This window comes from Oryctolagus cuniculus, chromosome 1 (assembly GCF_964237555.1).
Source record: "Oryctolagus cuniculus chromosome 1, mOryCun1.1, whole genome shotgun sequence".
Classification (NCBI taxonomy): Eukaryota; Metazoa; Chordata; class Mammalia; order Lagomorpha; family Leporidae; genus Oryctolagus; species Oryctolagus cuniculus.
The window spans coordinates 139,687,372-139,708,486 of NC_091432.1; the positions used below are offsets into that span (position 1 = coordinate 139,687,372).

The 21,115-nt window shown below is 40.3% G+C and overlaps 1 protein-coding gene across 6 annotated transcripts in view; it reads right to left on the reverse strand.

Moving 5' to 3' along the window:
- AUH (AU RNA binding methylglutaconyl-CoA hydratase) overlaps positions 1–21,115 on the reverse strand; it is a 163,917-nt gene that overhangs the window by 96,319 nt on the left and 46,483 nt on the right. For all 6 annotated transcript variants that reach the window (XM_017342355.3, XM_017342357.3, XM_070049404.1 and 3 more), the window contains exon 4: positions 13,597–13,683. In XM_017342355.3, the coding sequence (XP_017197844.2) occupies positions 13,597–13,683 (87 nt within the window). The remainder of the gene's footprint in view (positions 1–13,596; positions 13,684–21,115) is intronic.

A 21,115-nucleotide genomic window follows, 5' to 3' on the forward strand; every position in this document is an offset into this window, starting at 1 on the left:
CCTTCTTAATTCCAGAGATACAGATCCCAAAATCACTGGACTTACCTAAGTGACTGTTTTGCTAATGAGATGACTGCAGCCCCTAGGTAGCTTCAGGATGGCAGCTGGTCCCAAGTTTAGAAGGTTGGGGCTTTCAGCCCCATCCTCAACTTCCAAGGAGAAGAGCCAAGGCTGAAAGTTGATCATCAGAGGCTAATGGGTTAATGAGTCATGACTATGTAAAGAAGCCTCCATAAAAACCTGAGGGGTTCAGAGAGCTTGTGGGTAGGGGACCACATGGGGACTTCCAGGAAGTGAACAAGAATGCATCCATGCGCAGGGAGGGTGGTGCACTCCAGTTCCAGACAGACAGAGCTCCTGCACTGGGGACCCTCTGCACCATGACTTACGGGCCTCTGCATCTGACTGTTTACTTCTGTCCCCTAAAATACCCCTTATAATAAACCACGAAACAAGCTTTCCAGAGTCCTGTCCGTCACGCTAGCAAAGTAACTGAAAGAGGAGACGATGGGAACTCCAACTTAGAGAAGGTAAGTCAGAAGCACAGGCCAGTGATCAGCTCATGATCTGAATCTAAAGTGGGGAGAGCAGTCTTGGGGACGGAGCCCCTGAGATCCCTATGGGATCGGACACCACCTCCAAGTAGCCAGTGTCAGAACCGAATCAGACTTGGGGGTGCGGTGCTCACTGCAGAGCTGCCTGCCTGCTTGCTGGTGGTGAGAAGCACCCCAACGCTGGGGGGCCCTGAGGTGTCCTGCTCTCACACCACAATAATTGACGAAAAACAACAGGAAAGTATAAAAAAGCTAACAGGCACCGCCTGGGGAGCTGGGATTAGTCATTATCTTGAATGATACAAAAATAGTCACACAACGCTTTCACATTTTTGGAATAAACCCATACATGGAACAAGCCGGAAAAGTACCAAACATACTTAAGATGATTTTCAACTGTCAAATTACCAAAATCAAAGGCCACAGAAAATCGTAACGATAGACCTAACACCAAACATACCAGTACATGTAAAGAACTACATTCAACTAGGAAGAAAGAAACTCTACCTGGATCATGAAGTAAAAGCCAACCATAGGCAGAATGTTAGGGAAACAAAAAAGAAAAGAAGGTAAGTGTAAAAGATGCATATGGTATCTCAGTCAAACGCAAAAATAAAATCTTACAATCTTAACAAAGATGGGTATCTTTCTATCTAAAAATATATTCACATAAAAGTCCAGAAAAAGTCCAAATTTATATGTATGTATTTATGTGTATATGAAATTGAAATATTGGGAATAATTACTGCGTATAAGAGAAAAAAGGAGGGAGGGTCCTGAAGAGTTTTCAGTGCTTACAAAGGACATGCTCAGACGCTCCCTACGGAACACAGCAAACACAGAAAAGCCCCAAAAGAGTGAATCCCTTTTTTTAAGTCTTGTCAAATTCTAGAGTACTATTTTGGAGTCAGTAACAAAGCTTAGCTATTACACCCAGTGCTCCTGCTTACATGATATAATTTTCACAAAAACTGTCAGAACTCACAATGATATTAACATCCAGGGAAAGTTAACAAAGTCAATAAAATTCCAAAAAAGGAAAGGAGAGAAGCATAAATTGTAAACCATGAAGTTTAACTATGCACAGAATGATGACTCAATAGGAAAGAGATGTTAACAACACATAAGAGAAAATAATTGGCTCCTGCAGACTTGTTTTCATTTTCCATCACTCTTGGCAAGAGGATAAAGAAAACTAAAATTGAGATCTGTAAGTCACTGCATGGAAAACAAAGACAATTAACTAGCATGTTCTATCAATCAATGTTGCACACACCATAATTCAGCACTCCAATTTCTGCTCATTACATCAAATTAGGAAAATAAAAAAGTAAAATTCATGCTGGGTTGCATCTAAATCGACTACAATAATTATATATTTTAAAAAATCTCCTTGACCCTGAAACAAGCAAGTCATGTGAGCATAAATAAACATTTCAGATCAGTTTGGCACAATGACAAACAATTCTGCATACCTTGAAAATGTTCTTTATTAAGCAATTCTTAATAAAATATATCTAAAATAAAAGCCAAGTAATCATGTAAGCAATAGCAAAGGAAATTTAATAAGTGTACAATCTTTCAAATTGTATTTTAATAGTCACTGTGGTATTAAATTTAAGTATTTTCAGAATAAGCTATGCTTCATTTCACATAAAGCAAAACACAGCTGAAATATCTAAAAGAGCTAAGATTTTAATAAAATCATGATAAAGCATTAAAGTACAAGGAATCACTCTTGTCTATAATTTTCTGTAAATAAGAATCAGACACTGCTAAATCAAAAGAAATGCTTAAAAGGGGTATGAATTTATGCCAGTTCTTCTGTATTCATTACCCAAGAATCTCTAAATCATAATATGGAGTAGAAGAAAGAGATTTAAGTAGATTTATACCTTTATAAGCACATTTCTCAGTTTAGCCCCTTATGTAATTAAAATGAAGATAATGATTAAACATGTCCAGTGAAAAATGCAACATTTTAAATTTCAGTAAAAACTTACTCATGTCTTATTCATACTCCAAGGCTTTGAATCTTACATCAGAGGCTATTACTAAGACATGATAAATCAGATGTTATCCTTCACAGAAAGCATACACATATTTTTGAGGGAAAACCGTTCCGCATATGCTTGTTTATATTTGGTCTACAAGAAGCCAAGTCACGGGAGGTATTCATCCACAGCCAAGACACATTTCAGGTAAGTACTTTCTGAAGCAGACCTATACCTAAAAGTCAGACTAGGGGTTTGGGAGAGCTCCCAAAACTTCCAAGCAATGGAGATTTTCATCATTTGCCAGGCAAAGAAACAGCTATCCACAGCCCCAACACTCCTCTACAATGAAAGTGCTTGTTGGACTCACCAATGACAATTCTGAGTTGTTCATCGTTTTTGGTCAACAGCATCTGATTAGATCCTCCTTGCTGAAACATTTTCTTCACTAGACTTTTAGAAAATCATTTTCCCAGGGCCAGCATTGTGGTGCAGTGGGTTCAAAGCCACTGCTTACGATATCAGCATCCCATACTGGACCATGGGTTCCAACCCAGCCCTTGCTAATGCACTTGGGAAAGCAGCAGATGGCCCAAGTACTTGGGTCCCTGCCAAACATGTGGGAGATCCAGAGTTCCAGGCTCCTGGCTCCAGCTTGTCCCCGCCTGGGCCGCTGCAGTCATTTAGGGATAGAACTAACAGATGAAAGGTGTGTGTGTGTGTGTGTGTGTGTGTGACACTTTCAAATAAATAAATAAATCTTGAAGAAGGAAAAAAACATTACTTTGTTTTCCTCCTGCTTCCCTACCTTGGCTGGATCTTCAGCTCAGCCTCTGAACACCACAACGCTCACAGGTCTCAGACTTGGTTCTCTGCACACTTACTCCCCACATGTCTCACCCAGGGTCGTGGTTTCACACAGCATCAGAATTCTGATGACTCCCAAATTTACCTCTGGAGTCGGGCTACCTGTGTAAACGCCAAACTGCTATCCAGCTGCCAACCTGACACTTCCACGAGATTGTCTGCTAGGTACCACTATCTCTGCACGTAAGTCAAACACACCTCAACTCCTGAGCTACACCTCCCATCCCAATCCAGTAAAGAGGCCACTGTCCTCATTTACTATCACAGCATCCATCCTGTTCAACCTACCACCCTACCGCCAAGGGGCAACAGGAGAGGGACTGGGGTACAACAGAGAGAATCAGGCTCTGGCAACTTGCAGCATGACTCTTGGGATTTTATGCAGAGACAGACAGAAAGGGATTCCAGGAGAGGACCTGACCTGAAGATAGGAGGAAAGAACTACAGTTTGGCTAACATATCTGCACCAACAAGACACTAGGCCATTTACGCTGACAGCTACCATGCATGTACCCATTACAATGCTTGAGACTAGGTACACAAGAAGAAACAAAACAGAGAAAGCTCACTTGTGGTCCTTACAACAGGGGAGGGGAGATGCAAAGAATCAGATGGTAAAAGGAAAGCTGAAATCCACATTTCCTGAATCCACATCAAGAGATTCTGTTCAGCCTATAAGGCTTAATAAACTTATACTGAACAATTCAAGAATTCATCACATTTTGATGATACAAAAATTTAACTTTCTACAATAAAATAAGCATCACCTTATGGCAACTGTTCTCTTACATAAAACAATGTAACCTTAAGTGTAAGATAAAGATGTTAAAAAAGAAATAGCACCTGGTTACCAAAACATTGAAGAATACTCACTTGGACCAATATACCTAGGGCAGGAAAAGCTTGATTCCACTAAGAAACCTCAGCAGAAGGGTGGCCAAGAAAAAGGTTTAATACACATATACATCCATTATAGTATGATCGTTTTGCTTTTTTTGGAGAATTATTAGTGATAAATTTTGTTACTTTGAGCTTCTCAATCCCAAAATTCAAATGTGTCACAATTCTAAAACTGAAAAACATACTAATAAAAATGAGAAACACTGTTTAAGAATAGGTTTATCCCATAAAATTTGTATGAGATTTTTTTATTCTGTTGTATAAAAATATCTTCTTTGTTATTAGATTCAGAGAGATAGCTTTTGATGAACAGATTTGCAATCACATGAAGGAAAGCCAACCACAGAATTAGAAAACTTCCAAAATTACATTATTTCTTTTTATACAACCTTGTTAAAAAAATCTTAAGATTTTTCTTAGCAGATTAATTTTGTCAACTGTCTCTTTTAACATAATTACCTGTATTCCCATGCAAATTCAGCTTTGCATTTACAAAGCTAAGTTACAGCTTTTATTTTATTTTATTTTATTTTATTTTATTTTATTTCCTCAGAGAAAGGAAAAAGAAGATGGAAAAGCAAGGTGCTTTAAAGGATTATTGTGGGGAATTGCTTACAAAAAACATCACTCACCTCATGCTATATAGGATCTAAAATTCTACTGAAAACCTATCTTAGGTATTTCTTGATCAAGTAGTGAGTCTTCAACGCCTCAACTTCAAAGAACTGGATTTGCCCCATACCCTCTCCCTGCCCAGAGTTTCTATTTCAGAGAGAATTCTAAAAATATCTTCTAGCTTCTCATGAAACATCTGATTTAAATCCCTATCAAAGACAAGAATGGCCATCTGCGAGGTGCCTCACGTGTGCAGCCCTCATGTATCTACACTGGCTAACTTGCACGATGTGGGTAGCAACAGTGACAGGCAAGGAATGTGCACATCCTGACGCCGGACACGGGGTGGTAAATCGGACAATGACACCTGGCAGATTCGGGTAATTTCATGCTTGTGAATCCTTACTCCACTGCTGATACCCGATAATTCAAAATAATCAGCGCACTGCTTTCAACTCAGATCCCACTTACCTGGAAGGGGGAGGGGACCTGCAACAATGATTGCTTTTAGAAATCTGCCCTTTGAATGAAGAATCTGGGAAAGAGCCATCTGAATTCTTTCTTCGTTGTTATTTAAGACAAAAACAAAACAAAACAATAAAAACAAAACCTGAATGCTGTTCTAGTATCCTAGAGTTACTGTGTACTGTGTAAGATTTTAAGAAACTGGGAACACTAACATATTCAGTGACTGAATGAAATACAGAACTTCTTTCTCATTTCTATTTTAATAAAATAGCTTTTACTTAACAGATTCTCTCTCATTAAAAGCAAGCAGAGCACAGGAAATTCTCACAGCCAGGAAGAAGGATCCTGGCCAAGAGGAAAAGCCATTTGCCTATCAGATCCCAGAGAGAGAGAGGATCTCCAGGGCGGCAAAGTGGTATCCAACAGTCAGGAACAACGTGGCTTCAGGGCTGCTCCCTGATGTGACTGCCAGCTGTGAGATTTCTGAAGATCTGACAGCCACCTGAGTGACTGTGGGCAGGCCCGGCACACCTGGTCGGGGTACCAAATTACTAGAAGGTCTGTAGTGAAGCAGCTTCGGGAGTGTAACACACACACCAGCCAAGCCACTTCCTCCCAAAGAAAAGATGAATCAAAGAAGCTCTTCTTGCAGAAAATGAACAAGCCATGAGGAGAACCCATGAAATGGGCCAAGAAGTCATTGGAAGCCACTGTGCAGTATCTGATCCATAAATCCATTCTGTTAGGCATGCAAGGGGTTTTTTCTCTCCTTTGAGAAACTTTAACACTAAGAGATATTTCCTAAAAATGCAACTCTGGGTTTTCTTGAATATAAGGAAGAAGAAGAAAAAAAAAAAAACAGGAAAAAGTGTAAGGAATGTTTGCAAGACTCGTGGCAGAGAAATCTTTTTAACAAGTTTGCTCTATAAGGACACAAGAAATAGATTCCTGTAATGAAGTATAACACAATTTCCACACGTTCCCCACTCACAGACAGACCTAGGTCAGAACTAATCCCCATCTGCGTATGTGTCCTCATCAACTTCCACCTGTCTCCTCCCAACCCAAAGTGCCATCCCCATGCAGCTCTTTAGCACCCGTATTTCCTGTGTTTGTGATTTCATTACATACTTAGATGCCTCTAACTATCAAGGTTTAGCTTTGCATGCTTCTAGTTTTATAAAAATTGTATCTTGCTGTTTTTAATTCAACATGGCGCTTCAAAGATTTATTCATGCTGTTACAGGTGCATATTAATTCATTTACTCACACGTGCAATGCTGCCTATTTTATTGTACAAACATACCAAAATATTTATTCAGTCTCATGTCACTGAAATTTGGTTGTTTTCAGCTTGTTGGTATTAACAATGTAAGTTTCCCAAGGATGCATGTGGAAAATATCCACAGGATAATAATGTTTCAAATGCAAGCAGCAATCCATTCAATAGAGACTCAAATCAGAAATTTTTCTAAATAACACGGGGAGTATCAGACTGCAGTGCACAAAGAATGGAATCTGGCATCTTAACATTCTCCCACTCCTATGTGTTTACTGGCACAAACTGTGGATATATTTCTTAACTATGAGTATCCTAAAAGCAGACTTAGAGTCACCCCTCTTAGTAATGCCCCCAACAAGTGAATTACCCTGTCTTAAGGAAAGTGGATGGTCAAATTTGTAAGACAATGTCAAGTTGTTTTCCTAAGCAGTTACAACAATGTAACTCCCAATGGAAGAGTATAAAGCTTCCTTCCCAGATATTAACCTCCTCAGTAACTCTTAGAAAGGTCAGGCTTTAAAATGTTTGGCTAATCTGGTCCCTGACCCATGGAATCCTGTGGTGCTCAGAATTTGCATTTCTATGGCTACTAATGAGGTGCTCCTGTTTTTCCAGATTTACCTTACTCCTCTTTCCTCTGGTGTGAAATGTTTTTGGTGGTGTCTTACTGACTTGTGGATTCACAGTACCTGTGCATGGACACATAGTATCCTTTGTCCACTATGTGTTTCAAGTATTTTCTCCCAGTTGGTAACTTTCTTTCTACATCACAGTATTCTTTAATTAAAATATATTTTTAAATTTAAATTGATACAAGTTGCCAATTTTTCCTTCCATAGGTTGCATTTTGTTTTAAGAAATTATTCAACCCATTCAAGGGCATAAATGTTTTCCTTTCTTCTTCTAAAGTTAGTAAGATTGTCATTCCCCATGCATCAGCTTCCCCACTTGGACGGGTCTGCTCTGGGGTTTGTTGTTGTGCCCCACTGGGCCACATGTCTATCCCTAAATCAATCCAATAATATACACCGCAACTTCTATATCTTTAAAATATTAATTTATTTATTTGAAAGGCAAAGTTACAGAGAGGCAGAGGCAAAGAAAGAGAAAGAGAGAGGTCTTCCAACCACTGGTTCATTCACCAAATAGCTGAGCCAATCTGAAGCCAGGAGCCAGGAGCTTCTTCTAGGTCTCCAATGTGGGTACAGGGGCCCAAGCACTTGGACCATCTTCTACTGCTTTTCCAGGCCATAGCTGAGAGCTGGATCAGAAGCAGAGCAGCCAGGACTCAAACCAGTGCCCATATGGGATACCCGCACTGCAGGCGGCAGCTTTACTCTCTTCACCACAGTGCTGTCCCCAATATCAATATTTTTTAAACTAAGTCTTGAATATTGATAAGGCAATAACTCTCTTTTTTTTTTTCTTTAAGAGTATTTGGCTATTTGAGGGCCATTTTTTGTTTAAGTCCTTCACATAACAGATGCTAAGAACTTCAGATACTGAATCTGTACATTACTTATGAGAATCATCCTTTTGATACTGAATTTTCCTATCCAAGAGGATGATGTGTCTTCACTTATTTTTAAATGCCCTCAATAAAGTTTCATAATTTTATACATATGCTGCATATATTCCTAGTTCCATTTTTGTTCCTTATTTTCAAAAGTATTTCTTCTTGACATCTTTTGTCTGTTGCTGGTACAACAAAAGGCAACAGATTATTTTTAACATAGGCTTCATATCCCACCATCTTGTGGTGCTTTCCATATTTCTAATAATCTGTTCATCCTTATAAGTTTATCACAGAAAATCCCACCACATGAGACAGACACTGTGATTTCTTTGTTTTCAGTCCCCACTTGCTTTATTTCTGTCTAGCTCTATTCAAGAGTCAAGACTTCAGAACCATGTTGGTCGGGGGTGGTAAGAATGGAACCTCTCATCTTGTCCCTGACTTTAGGAGATGACTTCTAACATTTAACTATCAAGAAACAGTTTTCATCAGGCTAAGAAAGTTTCCTTCTAATCCTAGTTTACTGAGAGCTTTTCCTAAGAATAGATGTTGACATTTCCCAGATACTTTTTCTTGAACTACTGAAGTGAACATTATTTTTTTAATTGGCAAATGTCAAGAATTAAATTTAATATTTTCTAACATTTCCATAGAAACTACCCTTGTATTGCTGGGTAAATCCAACTTAGTCTTTTTTTTTTTTTTAATAACCTGCTGCTATGCTCACAGGGAGACCAGCTCCTCATATTCCTTTATTCAGCTGCTTCTGTCAAATTTGGTTATAAAGGTGATACTAGCCTGAAACCAGTGAGTTTCAGCAGTAAATCTCATTCTACCATCAGTGGAACAGTCTATGTAAGATTGTAGTGGTCTGCTCCTGACAAGTTAGCTAAGATATCTGAAACACACATCCTTAACATCTACAAACTGGGCCTGGTGCTTTCTTATGTTTAAAAAAAAAAAAAAAAAAAAAAAAAAAAAAAAAACATAATCAGGCGCCAGCACTGTGGCATAGAAGGTTAAGTCTGCAATGTCTGCATCCCCTATGGGCTCTGGTTATAGAGTCCCAGCTGCTCCAATTCCAATCTCGGTCCCTGCTAACACCTGGGAAAGTATTCGAGGCGTCCCAAGTTCATGGGCCTCTGCACCCAGGTGGGAGACCAGGAGGAAGCTCGTGGCTCCTGGCTTCAGATCACTGAGCTCTGGTCCTTGTGGCCACTTGGGGAGTGAGCCAGCAGATGGAAGATACCTTGCTCTCTCTCCTTCTCTCTCTCTATCTCTGCCTTTCAAATAAATAAATACATCTTTAAAAAAAATAATAACCACTGGTTCAATTTTCTCCTGGTTATATGACTACTCCAGTCCACAATTTCTTCGTGAGACACAAATTTCACATTTATTCGCATAGAGTTTTCTCGCCACAGTGTCTCATGTATCCATAACCGTGCCCTTCTGTCGCCTGCAGCACGTACTGCTACAATCACTTATGCCTGCAAAGGGCTTGGCCTCGCATTGACCCTTCCAACCGTCCCTCTGTCTTCTGCCTCACACATCTCTGCTCCTTGCATCACTGCTTTCTTCCAACTGTCTTTGGACGCACAAATTTAATTGTTTGAGGTGATGATTTGCTATTTACTTTCAGTGGGTTCACTTGATAACATATGAATTTAAACTTGCAAATTTCCCTCAGATATTACCTTAACCAATATATATCTCACATATTTGGATATACAATGATTTCATAATCATTCACTCAGAGTTTTTTTTCCTTTATAGTTTATTCTTTGACCCATGAATAAAATTCAAGTTATTTTTAAATTTACAAATAATTGATTTTCAAATCTCTATATATGCATACATCTATTTTATTTCAAAGTTAACTGCTTCATATATATAATATTTGTATATTATAATTTTCTGAAATTTAACAGACTTTAGAGCCTAACACATGACATTTTTATAAATATGCCATGTGTTCCTAAGATGTATTCTCTGGTTTAAGAGTCTATTAAGGGACAGGCACTGTGGCATAGCAGGTAAAGCCTCCACCTGCAGTGCTGGCATCCTACATGGGTGCCGGTTCAAGTCCCAGATGTTCCACTTCTGATCCAGCTCTCTGCTATGTCCTGAGAAAGCAGTAGAAGGTGGCCTAGGTCCTTGGGCCCCTGTATCCACGTGGGAGACCTGGAAGAACCTCCTGGCTCCTGGCTTCGGATCAGTGCAGCTCTGGTCCTTGCGGCCATCTGGGGAGTGAACCAGCAGATGGAAAACCTCTCTCTGTCTGCTTATCCTTCCCTCTCTGTGTAACTCGACCTTTCAAATAAATAAATAAATCTTTAAAAAAAAAAAAAAGTCTATTAAATGTGCCAGTGCTGTGAGTAAGCAGGTTAAGCAGCTGCCTGCGATGCTGATAACCCATACTGAAGTGTCATTCCAGTCCTGACTACTCCACTTCCAATCTAGCTCTCTGCTGTGGCCTGGGAAAGCAGAGGAAGATGGCTCAAGTCCTTGGGCCCCTGCACCCATGCGGGAGACCTAGAAGAAGCTCCTGGCTTCGGATAGGCCCAGCTTCAGCACTGAAGCCACAGGTGAGTGAGCCAGCAGATGGAAGTTCTTTCTCTTCTGTGTCTGTCCCGCTCTCTAAACTCTTTCAAATAAATAAATAAATCTAAAAAAGAAGCTTTACATCTCAAAGCAAAAACCAATCAAAAGGGTCTGAGAGAAGTATGAGCAAGTTGTTCAAATGAACTGGAAGTCAACATATTTAAAAAATATAGGATATGGGTATTATTGAACCAAGCAGTTAAGGTGCCCACACACCTGAAGCACCTTAGTCCAGTGCCAACTTGCTGCTAATGCAGAGCCTGGAAGTCAGTTGAGTGGCTTGAGTCACTGAATTCCTGCCAATAACATGGGAGACACTGGCTGGAACTGCCGGCTCCTGCTCCTAACTCAGGACAGGTCCAGCTCCTACTGTTGGAGGCATTTGAGCAATGAACCAGCAGATGAGAACTCATCCTCTCTGTCTCTAAAATTAATTAATTTTTTAAAAAAATAAACAAATAAAAATGTTGGAAGACTAGAACCAATTCCAAACAACAGGGGAAAATAAAGAAGCTGGGAGGCTCTTGAGACAGAAAGAAAATCAGACCCGACGTCTGTTTTAGTAAAACCGTAAGCTAAGAATAAATCTTGCACTTCTTTAAACAAGATTTACTTACTTATTTATTTGGAAGGGAGAGACACAGAGCATGAGATCTTCCTTCCATCCCCCGGCTCACTGTCAAAATGCCCACAATAGCCGGGACTAGGCCAGACCAAAGCCAGGAGCCTGAAACTCCACCTGGGTCCCCTCCCCGGGCAGCAGGAACCCAAGCGCCCGGCCACCATCTGCTGCCTTCTGGGTGCACCAACAGGAAGCTCAGCTGGAAGAGCGGAGCAGCTGGGACTCCAGCCGGGCACTCCGATACGGGATGCAGGCATCCCAAGAGGCAGCTAAACAGGCTGTGCCATAAAAAATACCATTTACGACATAAAAATCACATGAAGTTCAAATGTCAGCAGGCACAGACAATGTTTTCCTGGAACAGAATTATGTGCATTTGTTTCTACATGGTCTGTCACTGTCTCCACACTACAACGTGGAAGCTGAGTACACAGCTTCGACACAGACCCTGTGGCCCTGCCACGCCTAAAACGTTACTGTATCTTCCCTTAAGTAAAAGTCTGCCTGCCTCAGGTTTCCAACATATTTAATGTATAGATTAGACCAAGATACTCAGTTTCTACATGACTTTCAAAATCTCTCCAAGTCATTATAAAAGACAGCTCAAAAATGTTGGCATGACGATGTAATAACAAGTCCCATTAACAAATATTAAATAACTAAGGAGGAAAAAATGGAGCCTGGATCAGGATCCAGAATGAAAAGTTACTGCTATAATCAAAGAAAAGAAAACGCGACTGTAAAGATAGAGCGTCTCAAAACACTTTCCAATTTCAGAATCCACAAAACAGAAAGATTCCTGAAGAAGCATCAAAATAATTTCAACAAAGAGACCCGTCTTAGCCAGTTGTCTTAGCATATATATAAAGTTTTAGGCAGCATCAACTTTGACTTGAAAGATCAAGCTTTCTGACGAACTTCTAAACAAAGTTCAAGCTCAAGACATTTGAATATAATAAGCTGGATGTTGGAGACAAAAGCAAAGAAGGGCCTTGGATAATATACCAGCACAGAATGAAATGAGGTAGGGGCTGGTGTTGAGGCACAGTGGGTTAAGACCTGAGTCTTGGCTTCAGCCTGGCCAAGACCTGGCTGTTGCAGGTATCTGGGGAATGAACAAGCAGATGGAAGCTTTCTCTCTCACTCTGCGTCTTCTCTCTGTCTCTCTGCCTTTCAAATAAATAAATATTTTTTAAAAACAGCAACACTGAATGCTAACAGGAGTATGATGGAACAGATACTGTCATATAATTAATGAGAATATAAATTATTACAATGTTTTTGGAATGCAATTAGCTAGGATTTATTAAAATATAATATTAATATATGATACTTGGAAAAGCAACTCTATGTTTAGGAATCATTATACAAGGATATTCACTGCTTTAGTGTAAACAACAAAAACAGTTTTTTTAAGAAAATCTAAATGTTCATTAACAAAGAATTAAATATTTTGGGTAAGACTAGGGATTAGTGGATCAGGCGTAATGGTTTAGACATAGCTTGGGACTCCTGCATCCCCAAGGAGTGCGTGGGTTCAAGTCCAGGCTCCAATTCCAATTCCAGTTTCCTGCTAATGCAGACTCTGGGAGACAGTAGTAATGGCTCAGGCAGTTGGGTCCTATCACCCCTGTGGATGACCTGACTGAGCTCCTAGCTCCTGTTTTGACCTCACCTGGCCCCAGCTACCATGGGCCCAACAGGAGCAAAGCAGCAGATGGGAGATCTCATCTCTTTCTCTGCCTTTCAAATAAATAGAATAAATTACTACTTTTTAAAAATGACTACGAATTAGTATGCAGCAGTAAGTTATAAAGTAATAATAATAAATTGATATATCTGGTAATGTTAATGAAATAATATGATTCTATTTACACAAAAGAAAATAAAAAATCCAAGTTCATATGTTTGTGTATGTTCTTGTGTATGAGAAAGAGCTATTTTTAGGGCAAAGGCTTAGGTCAAACTATTCTGTTTTCAAATAAGTACTCATATATGCCATCCCATCATACAGAAGTTATCATAATTATAAAATTATATATAACCATGCACATCATGGTTATATAACTATATAAGTATCTGACAAAAACTTATATATAAGGATAGTGGGTAACTTTTAAAATCTGACATTTAAGATTATCTTCATACTGAACAGAGAATGCAAGTGTGCTTACCGATATCATTAATCACTGCTCGGATTTTGGAGACAAAAGGACCAACTTCACTGGAACTCATTTTGGCTCTTTCCTTAAGGTCAGCACCTGCAAAGTATTTAATTACAAATATAATCCTGTTATAAACAAGGTTGTAAGGCAAAGAATTAAAAATTTCCTTAAAAGTGATATATAACTTGAAGTTCAGCTGAATTCACCTTTTAAAGAAATTATACTACCCAGTTCTCCATCATGATGACTGTCTCCAGCAAGAATAAATTACCTTTTTGTTCATAACATCTTCCATGTGATTAAAGCAGTGCTTCTCAACCCTCTTTTTTTTTCCCTCTTGGGTTTTTTTTTAAAGATTTACTTATTTATTCAAAAGGCAGACTTTCAGACAGGCAGAGACAGAGAGAAAGAGAGGTATTCTATCAGCTGATTCACTCTCCAAATGGTGGCAACGGCTGGAGCTGGGCCAATCGGAAGCCTGGAGTCAAGAGCTTCACCCAGTTCTTGAGGCACTAGAGCCATCCTCCACTGCGCTCCCATGCCTCCAGCAGGGAGCTGGATCCTAAATGAAGCAGCCAGGACTCAAACTGATGCCCACATTGGATGCCGGTGGCACCGCAGATGGAGGCCCAAGCTAATATACTGCAGCACAGATCCTTCTCAAAACTTCTGACCTTAGGACCTGTTCAAACTCTGAGAGGCAGAGACTACATTTGGATTATAACAATCAACAGCTATTCTATTGGAAACTGAAACCAAGAAAGTTTCAAATATTTATTCATTTAAAAGTACACATAAATGCATTAATGTTGACATTAACTGTCTCTAAGTTGGGGCCAGCTCCTTTGTTCTTAAAAAGACGCCATGAGTTCTACCTACAATTGCTCACTGCCCATCAGGGCAAACGCATATCGCGTTTCAGTGCTTGAGACTCCGGTGCCACCGTGGCTGTCCACCCAGAGGACTGTGGTCACATCTGAGAAAAGCTCACTTTCAAGTGTGAACTGGCAACTGCATAATCATGATTTTATTACAGAAGATAACTTTGCAACAGAGAAAAAACAAACATATGGGATTCCTTGTAGGAACAAACATATGGAATTCTTTATAGGATAATTAACTGAGGTCAACAAAGACAGTTGTTTTAATAAAACTGACGATCTAAGGAAAGGTTGGTCCCCATTTATATAAACAAACAACAAGGTAAAATTACAGTACACTAGAAGGCATACACTCAGCTCTGTATTCTCCAGTTAGTCTACAATAAAATAATCACAACAATATATAATATCCAGAACCGGGCTTTCTGATATCACATACTTCCAGGGAGAGTGAGAACCAGAGTGGACAAGGAACATACCATCAGTGCTTACGTATAAACTTGTATACCCTAGAAATCCTCGCAAACATACACCCAAGAGAATCCATTAAATAATATTCAATGCAACATATAAAAATAGCAAAAAAAAAAAAAAAGAAAGAAGCAAAATATCCACCAATTGAATAAATAAAACTAGGACAAATTTATACAACAGAATATTATATATGTAGCACAAAAAAGAAGCTTAAGAGTATAAATACAGATAAATCAAATAATAACACTCAAGGAAAATACAATAATAGAAAGATATTCAAGATAATCACTCACACAAATTTTTAAACAAGAGTGCTAACAAAAGCAAAACTAGGTAAGTGGGATTAAACCAAACTAAAAAGCTTCTGCAAAGCAAACTAGAGAGTGAGCCTAACAACTTACAGAATGGAAGAAAGTATTAACAAACTACATGGGTGATAAAGGAAAACATCCAAAATATATGAGGAACTCAACTCAATGCCAACAAAATAGCCAAATTTTAAAATGGGCAAAAAACTTGAATAGACATTTCTTAAAAAGCAGGTATACAAGGGGCCAACGCTATGGCATAGTGGGTGAAGCCGCTGCTTGCAGTGCCGGCATCCCATACAGGTGCCAGTTTTGAGTCCTGGCTGCTCGATTTCCATTCCAACTCTCTGCTGTGGCCTAAGAAAGCAGTAGAAGATGGCCCAAATCCTTGGGCCCCTACACCCAAGTGGGAGACCCAGAGAAAGTTCCTGGCTCCTGGCTTCAGACCAGGACAGCTCTGGCCATTGCAACCATCTGGGGAGTGAACAAGTGGATGGAAGACCGACCGACTGACCTCTCTCTCTCTCTCTCTCTCTCTCTGCCTCTGCCTCTGCCTCTCTGTAACTCTGCCTTTCAAATAAATAAAATAAATCTTAAAAAAAAAAAGATGAAGACACATGAATGACCAAATAGGTATATGATAAAACAAATGCTCAAGAACACTAATCATCAGGGAAATTCAAGTACTTGGGCCCCTGCCACTCACATGAGAGACCCAGAGGGAGATCCAGGCTTCCTGGCTTCAGCATGGCCCCCTCCTGGCACCCTGGCAGTTACAAGCATTTGGGGAGTGAATTAGCAAATGTAACCTCTATGTATCTCTCAAATAAAAAAAAATATACATAAATAAGATGACAACTACAAAAATTTTTAATTAAAAATTAATCAAAAATCAAGATCTCTGTCTCTCCCTATAATTCTTTCAAATAAATAAATAAATAACAAAAAAATCTGTAGAAAAATGGAATTAAAAGATAAGCTTATTTTGGTGCAAAAATTTTTCGAGGCACATGCATATATAGAGTTTCCTCGACATGCAGGAATGGTACTATCCAGCTGTTCAGATACTCACTGACTCTCAGAACATACCCTCTGCAGGCAAGGGGGACCACTGAACTACCAATCTAGAATTTCCAATTAAGCAAGCTGATTCTTCAAATATGATGTACATTTTTATACACACACACACACACACACACACACACAGCAGGAGGCTCATAACAAAAGCAATGCTTCAGCCGGGCATCTGGCACAGCAGTTAAGTTGCCACTTGGGATGCCCCATCTCCTATCACGCAGCACGTGGTTGGAGTTCCAGCTCCTCCACTTCCCAACCCCCTTCCTATGAATATGCACCCTGGGAAGCAGCAGAGGGTGGGTGGCTCAAGAATCTGGGTTCCCTGCTGCCCACATGGGAAACCCAGATTGAGTTCTAGGTTCCAGTCTTTGGCCTGGCTCAGTCCTGTCACAAGAATTTGGGAAATGAACTAAAGGATGAAAACTATCTACCTCTATCTTCTCTCTCTCTCTCTTTCAAAAAATAAATAAAAACACCTAAGTTTTTATATAAAAAAAAAAGAAACACTCAAGCAAATTACTCAGGCAGAAGATCATGAGAACAGATTTTTCAAGCTCATTTTGTACTGCTTACAAGTAATATTTTAAAATATACGGGCATGCACAATGGCTAAAGTAAAAGGGCAAAAGTGATGCAAACACTAACCAAAAGGAAACTTGGGAAGTTACCCCAATATCTGGCAAAGGAGATCTAAGGGGAAAAAATGATTCAAGCTAAAAGGTCACTGTATAATAATAAAAAAGAAAATCTACTACAACGTCATAAAGACTCTAAATCGGCATAATGCATACAAAGACAGCCCTAACGTATACAAAGAAAAAACTGCCAGAAGCTAGAACATACACTGTCCAACCTGCAATCAGTGAATTTTCAACAGGCTTCCCTGAGTAACTGACTAGCAGGTAAACATCCTTCTCAAGAACTCCTATCAAGAAATAAGAAACAGAAAAACTAATGCTAAAGTAGAAGAAATAATAAAGCACAGCACTGGCAAGAGCTGTGGGTTGCTCTGACTCCTGGCAGAGAGTAGGTACACGGGTAAGAGGCAAAACAGAAGGGGCAGTCTAGCTTTGTAAAAACTCACATCCTGAAACTGATGCAGGCCCTCTACAACAAGAATCTACCTACCACCAAGAGAATTACCCTAGTACCAGGCTTTTAAGAAAAGCATGAATCCCTCTTAAGGAGCTCATAACCTCTTAAAAGCCCTCCCAACACCACCTCAATGACAAATGAGTTTTAACTTTGATTTATTCATTCATTCGAAAGGCAGAGAGAGAAAAACAGAGAGAACTTCCATCTGCTGGTTCTCTCCCGGAATACCCACAACAGCCAGGACTGGATCAGGCTGACGCCAGATGCCTGGAACTCAGTCCAGGTCTTCCACACACGTAGCAGAGACCCGAGTACTTGGGTCATCAAGGAATTGGAATCGGAAGCAGAGCAAGGACCTGAACCCAGGCACTACAAGATGGGAAGTGGACATCTGAACCACTACACCGAACAGCTACCTTTGGCTGTTCGTTTTTCCAAAGTAAGCTTTGGAAAAATCATATTCAAACCACAGCAACTCTCATTTTTTTCCCCAGATATAATTGGTTTTTGTGCCCTAAAATCTTTCACTGATCACCCTATCACATTTCTTTGCAAGAAAATACACACATAAATTGATCTACTGCTTACGAAATTCCCTATAATCTAAAGCATTAATTTAAAAGTTTTCTTCAAGTCCAAATGTTCATTACAAGTACTATGAACACAGAACGGAAGCATAGGGGGGCCAGCACTGTGGCACAGTGGGTGAAGTGGCCACCTGCAATGCCAGCATTCTATAGGGGCACCAGTTCAAGTCCCAGCTGCTCCACTTCTGATTCAGCTCTCCTGCTAACACACCTGGGAAAGCAGCAGAGGAGGGCCCAAGTACTTGGGCCCCTGCACCCACATGGGAGACCTGGATAAGATGCCTGGCTCCTGGATTTGGATTGGCCCAGCTCTGGCTGTTGCAGTCATTTGGGGACTGGACCAGTAGATAGGAGATCTCTCTCCCTCTCCCTCTCCCTCTCCCTCATTCTGCCTCTCAAATAAATACATCTAAAACAATAAAAAACTGAAGCATAAGTATATTGCAAATACAGTAACTATTAAATACTCAATGTAAACCTCCTAGAAATACATCTTGATGAAATAGATGGCCCATCTCCTCTCTTCCCGTTATTTTATGAAAATCACTGATTTCTAGAGAAAGCAGGGTTCTTCATCAACTTCACTCCTGCGGAGAAAACCTTTCCACGGAAACACGGAAGGGTTTCACCAGAGCAATGCCATTCCTTTACAGCTAACGCCTTCGAAAAGTCACCAAGTCAACACTCACTCAATGATTCTCCAACAACCCTGGGAAGCAGTCTTAATTCACAGTAAGCTGAAAGGGAAGTACTGGGAGCTGCCAGAGTCAGGAGCCCAGCTGCAACTCTCAACGTCAGCATCTGTAAAGCTCTCTTTGTGGGCAGTTTAGAGGCCTTTCCCCCTCCCTAGAGTCATGAAGCAACGGTTCGTGCGGCCCTGAAAGGGAAAATGATGAACCACCGCACCCTACAGATCAGCCTGAGAAGTTTTATGAACGAAAACGTCCATAACTCAAATATCTGACAGACAGCCATACACAGACTGGGGCACTGCCTGGATTCCCAGAAACCCCATCCCCAGGCTGGGAAGTCACTCTTGTCTGTCATGCCCCTCCACTGACTCCATTCATTCACATGGAATGCAAATGATGACCTTAAAAAGGTGTTATCTGGGTGGGCATTCAGTGTAGCAGTTCAGGATATACATATTGCGTATCAGAGGACCCGGCTTTCAATTCTTGGCTCTAGCCCCTGACTCTAGCGTCCTGTGAATGCAGGCCCTAGAAGGCACTGGTGATAGCTCGGATAACTGGGCCCTGCCAGCCACACGGCAGACCTGGACTGAGCTCCTGGCTCCCGCCTGGGACCACTGTGGGCCTGTGGGGAGTGAACCAGAGGATAGGATCGCTTGTGCTCATGCTCTCTAATTAAGTAAGTCATTTAAAGATTAATGTTAAATTGTTTTCCAAAGTGGTTCCCGGTCCACACATTGCCACCAACTTTGTACTGCTTCAGTTTCTCCAGTGCATAGCACTGTCATACTTACTGAGGTGGTTACTACGCCAATTTGACTAGGCCATAAAATTTCTGGATGAGATCAGCATTTGAATCATGGACTAAGGAAAGTAGATGGTCATCCCAGTGTTGGTGGGCCTCATTCAATCCCTTGAGGGTCAAGTAAAAGAAAAAGCAGAGAAAGAGGAAGTGGCCTCTTCTTTTTCCTGCCTCACTACCCAAGCTGGGACAACTCATCTTCTCCAGCCCTTGTCCTAGGATTTATCTCATGGACTCCTCTGGTTCTCAGGCCTCTGTATTCAGATTGACTACCCAACCCATTTTTCTGGTCTCCAGCTTGCAGACAGCAGCTCCTAGGCCTTCTCAGCCTCCATAATTCTGTGATTCAATTGCACATACACCCTGTTGATTCGGTTTCTCTGGAGAACACTGACTAAGACACTCATTAAATTGTGACAGTCTAATGGATGAGAAATAGTAGTTCCAAGCCACACTTTCCTCTTAAAAGATGAAATGCTTCACAAATCTGAAGGGCATTATTGTGCAATGACTGAAGTCATCATTTCTACATCATTCCAGCTTTTGTGACATGTTGCTGACTCAGGCCCCTTGGCCACCCTGGATCCCACTTCAAATAAGCTTTTATTCCCTCCATTCTGGAAAAACATCAGGTCAGACGACCAGTGGTTTCTGGGGCTTCAGTCTGCATCTCAGCCTACAGCACTGCATGCAGTGGACTCTCCCTGTTGGCTGGGATGTCTCCACGTAATTTAAGGATACGTATCTAACTGTGCTGTTCTTGTATCATGGCTGTCTCAGGTTGCCCTGGTCTAAGAAAACGAGCTGGGAATGGGTTGCTCTTTTCCTATTTTGTCAAAGAATGTATGTAAAACTGAAATTATCTGTTCGACAAATGTTTGAGTAGAACATTCCTCTGAAATTATCATGGCCAGGTGCTTTCTCTTGTGGAAAGATTTTTAATTACTGATTCAATCTCCAAATTGTTCTGAGATTATTAAAGTTTTCTATTTCTTCAGTCAGTTTTGATGAAGTTTCATTTTCCAGTATGTTATCCATTCCACCTAAATTCCTGAATTTATTGGCATAAAGTTCTTCTGAATATTACATTACCTGCTTAATCTCTGTGGAATTTATGACTAAGGCTCCCTTTTCAATCTGAATATTGCATATGCGTTCCCTCAGCCTTGGTGAATTTAGCCAAAGTTGTGACTATTTGACTTTAGAGAGCCGGCACTGGCTCTATTATCCTTAGTACTCAAGGAGCACTTTCCACGTCAATAGTACATGTCCACTTATTCTGCCCCACTGGAGTTTATGCCATAGCTGTTTTGTCATTAAGCCATTCTTCTTTTCTAAAATACAACTTTAATTATATTATACTGTAGTTTTGTTATCATTTAGTTCCAAGTATTTCATAATTTCCATGAAGATTCCTCTGTTGAGCTGTAAGCTATTTAGAAGTTACCTGAAGTATCCCAATGCCGGGAACTTTTCTTCTTACTACCTTTGTGTAAAGACTTCTAACTTAACTGCCTGTGATGACAGAATGCTCTGTAGTGATAGCAGTCCTCTGAAATCTGCGGAGGTTTTATGGCCTAGCAGATGGTTAATTTCCATAAATATTCCATGT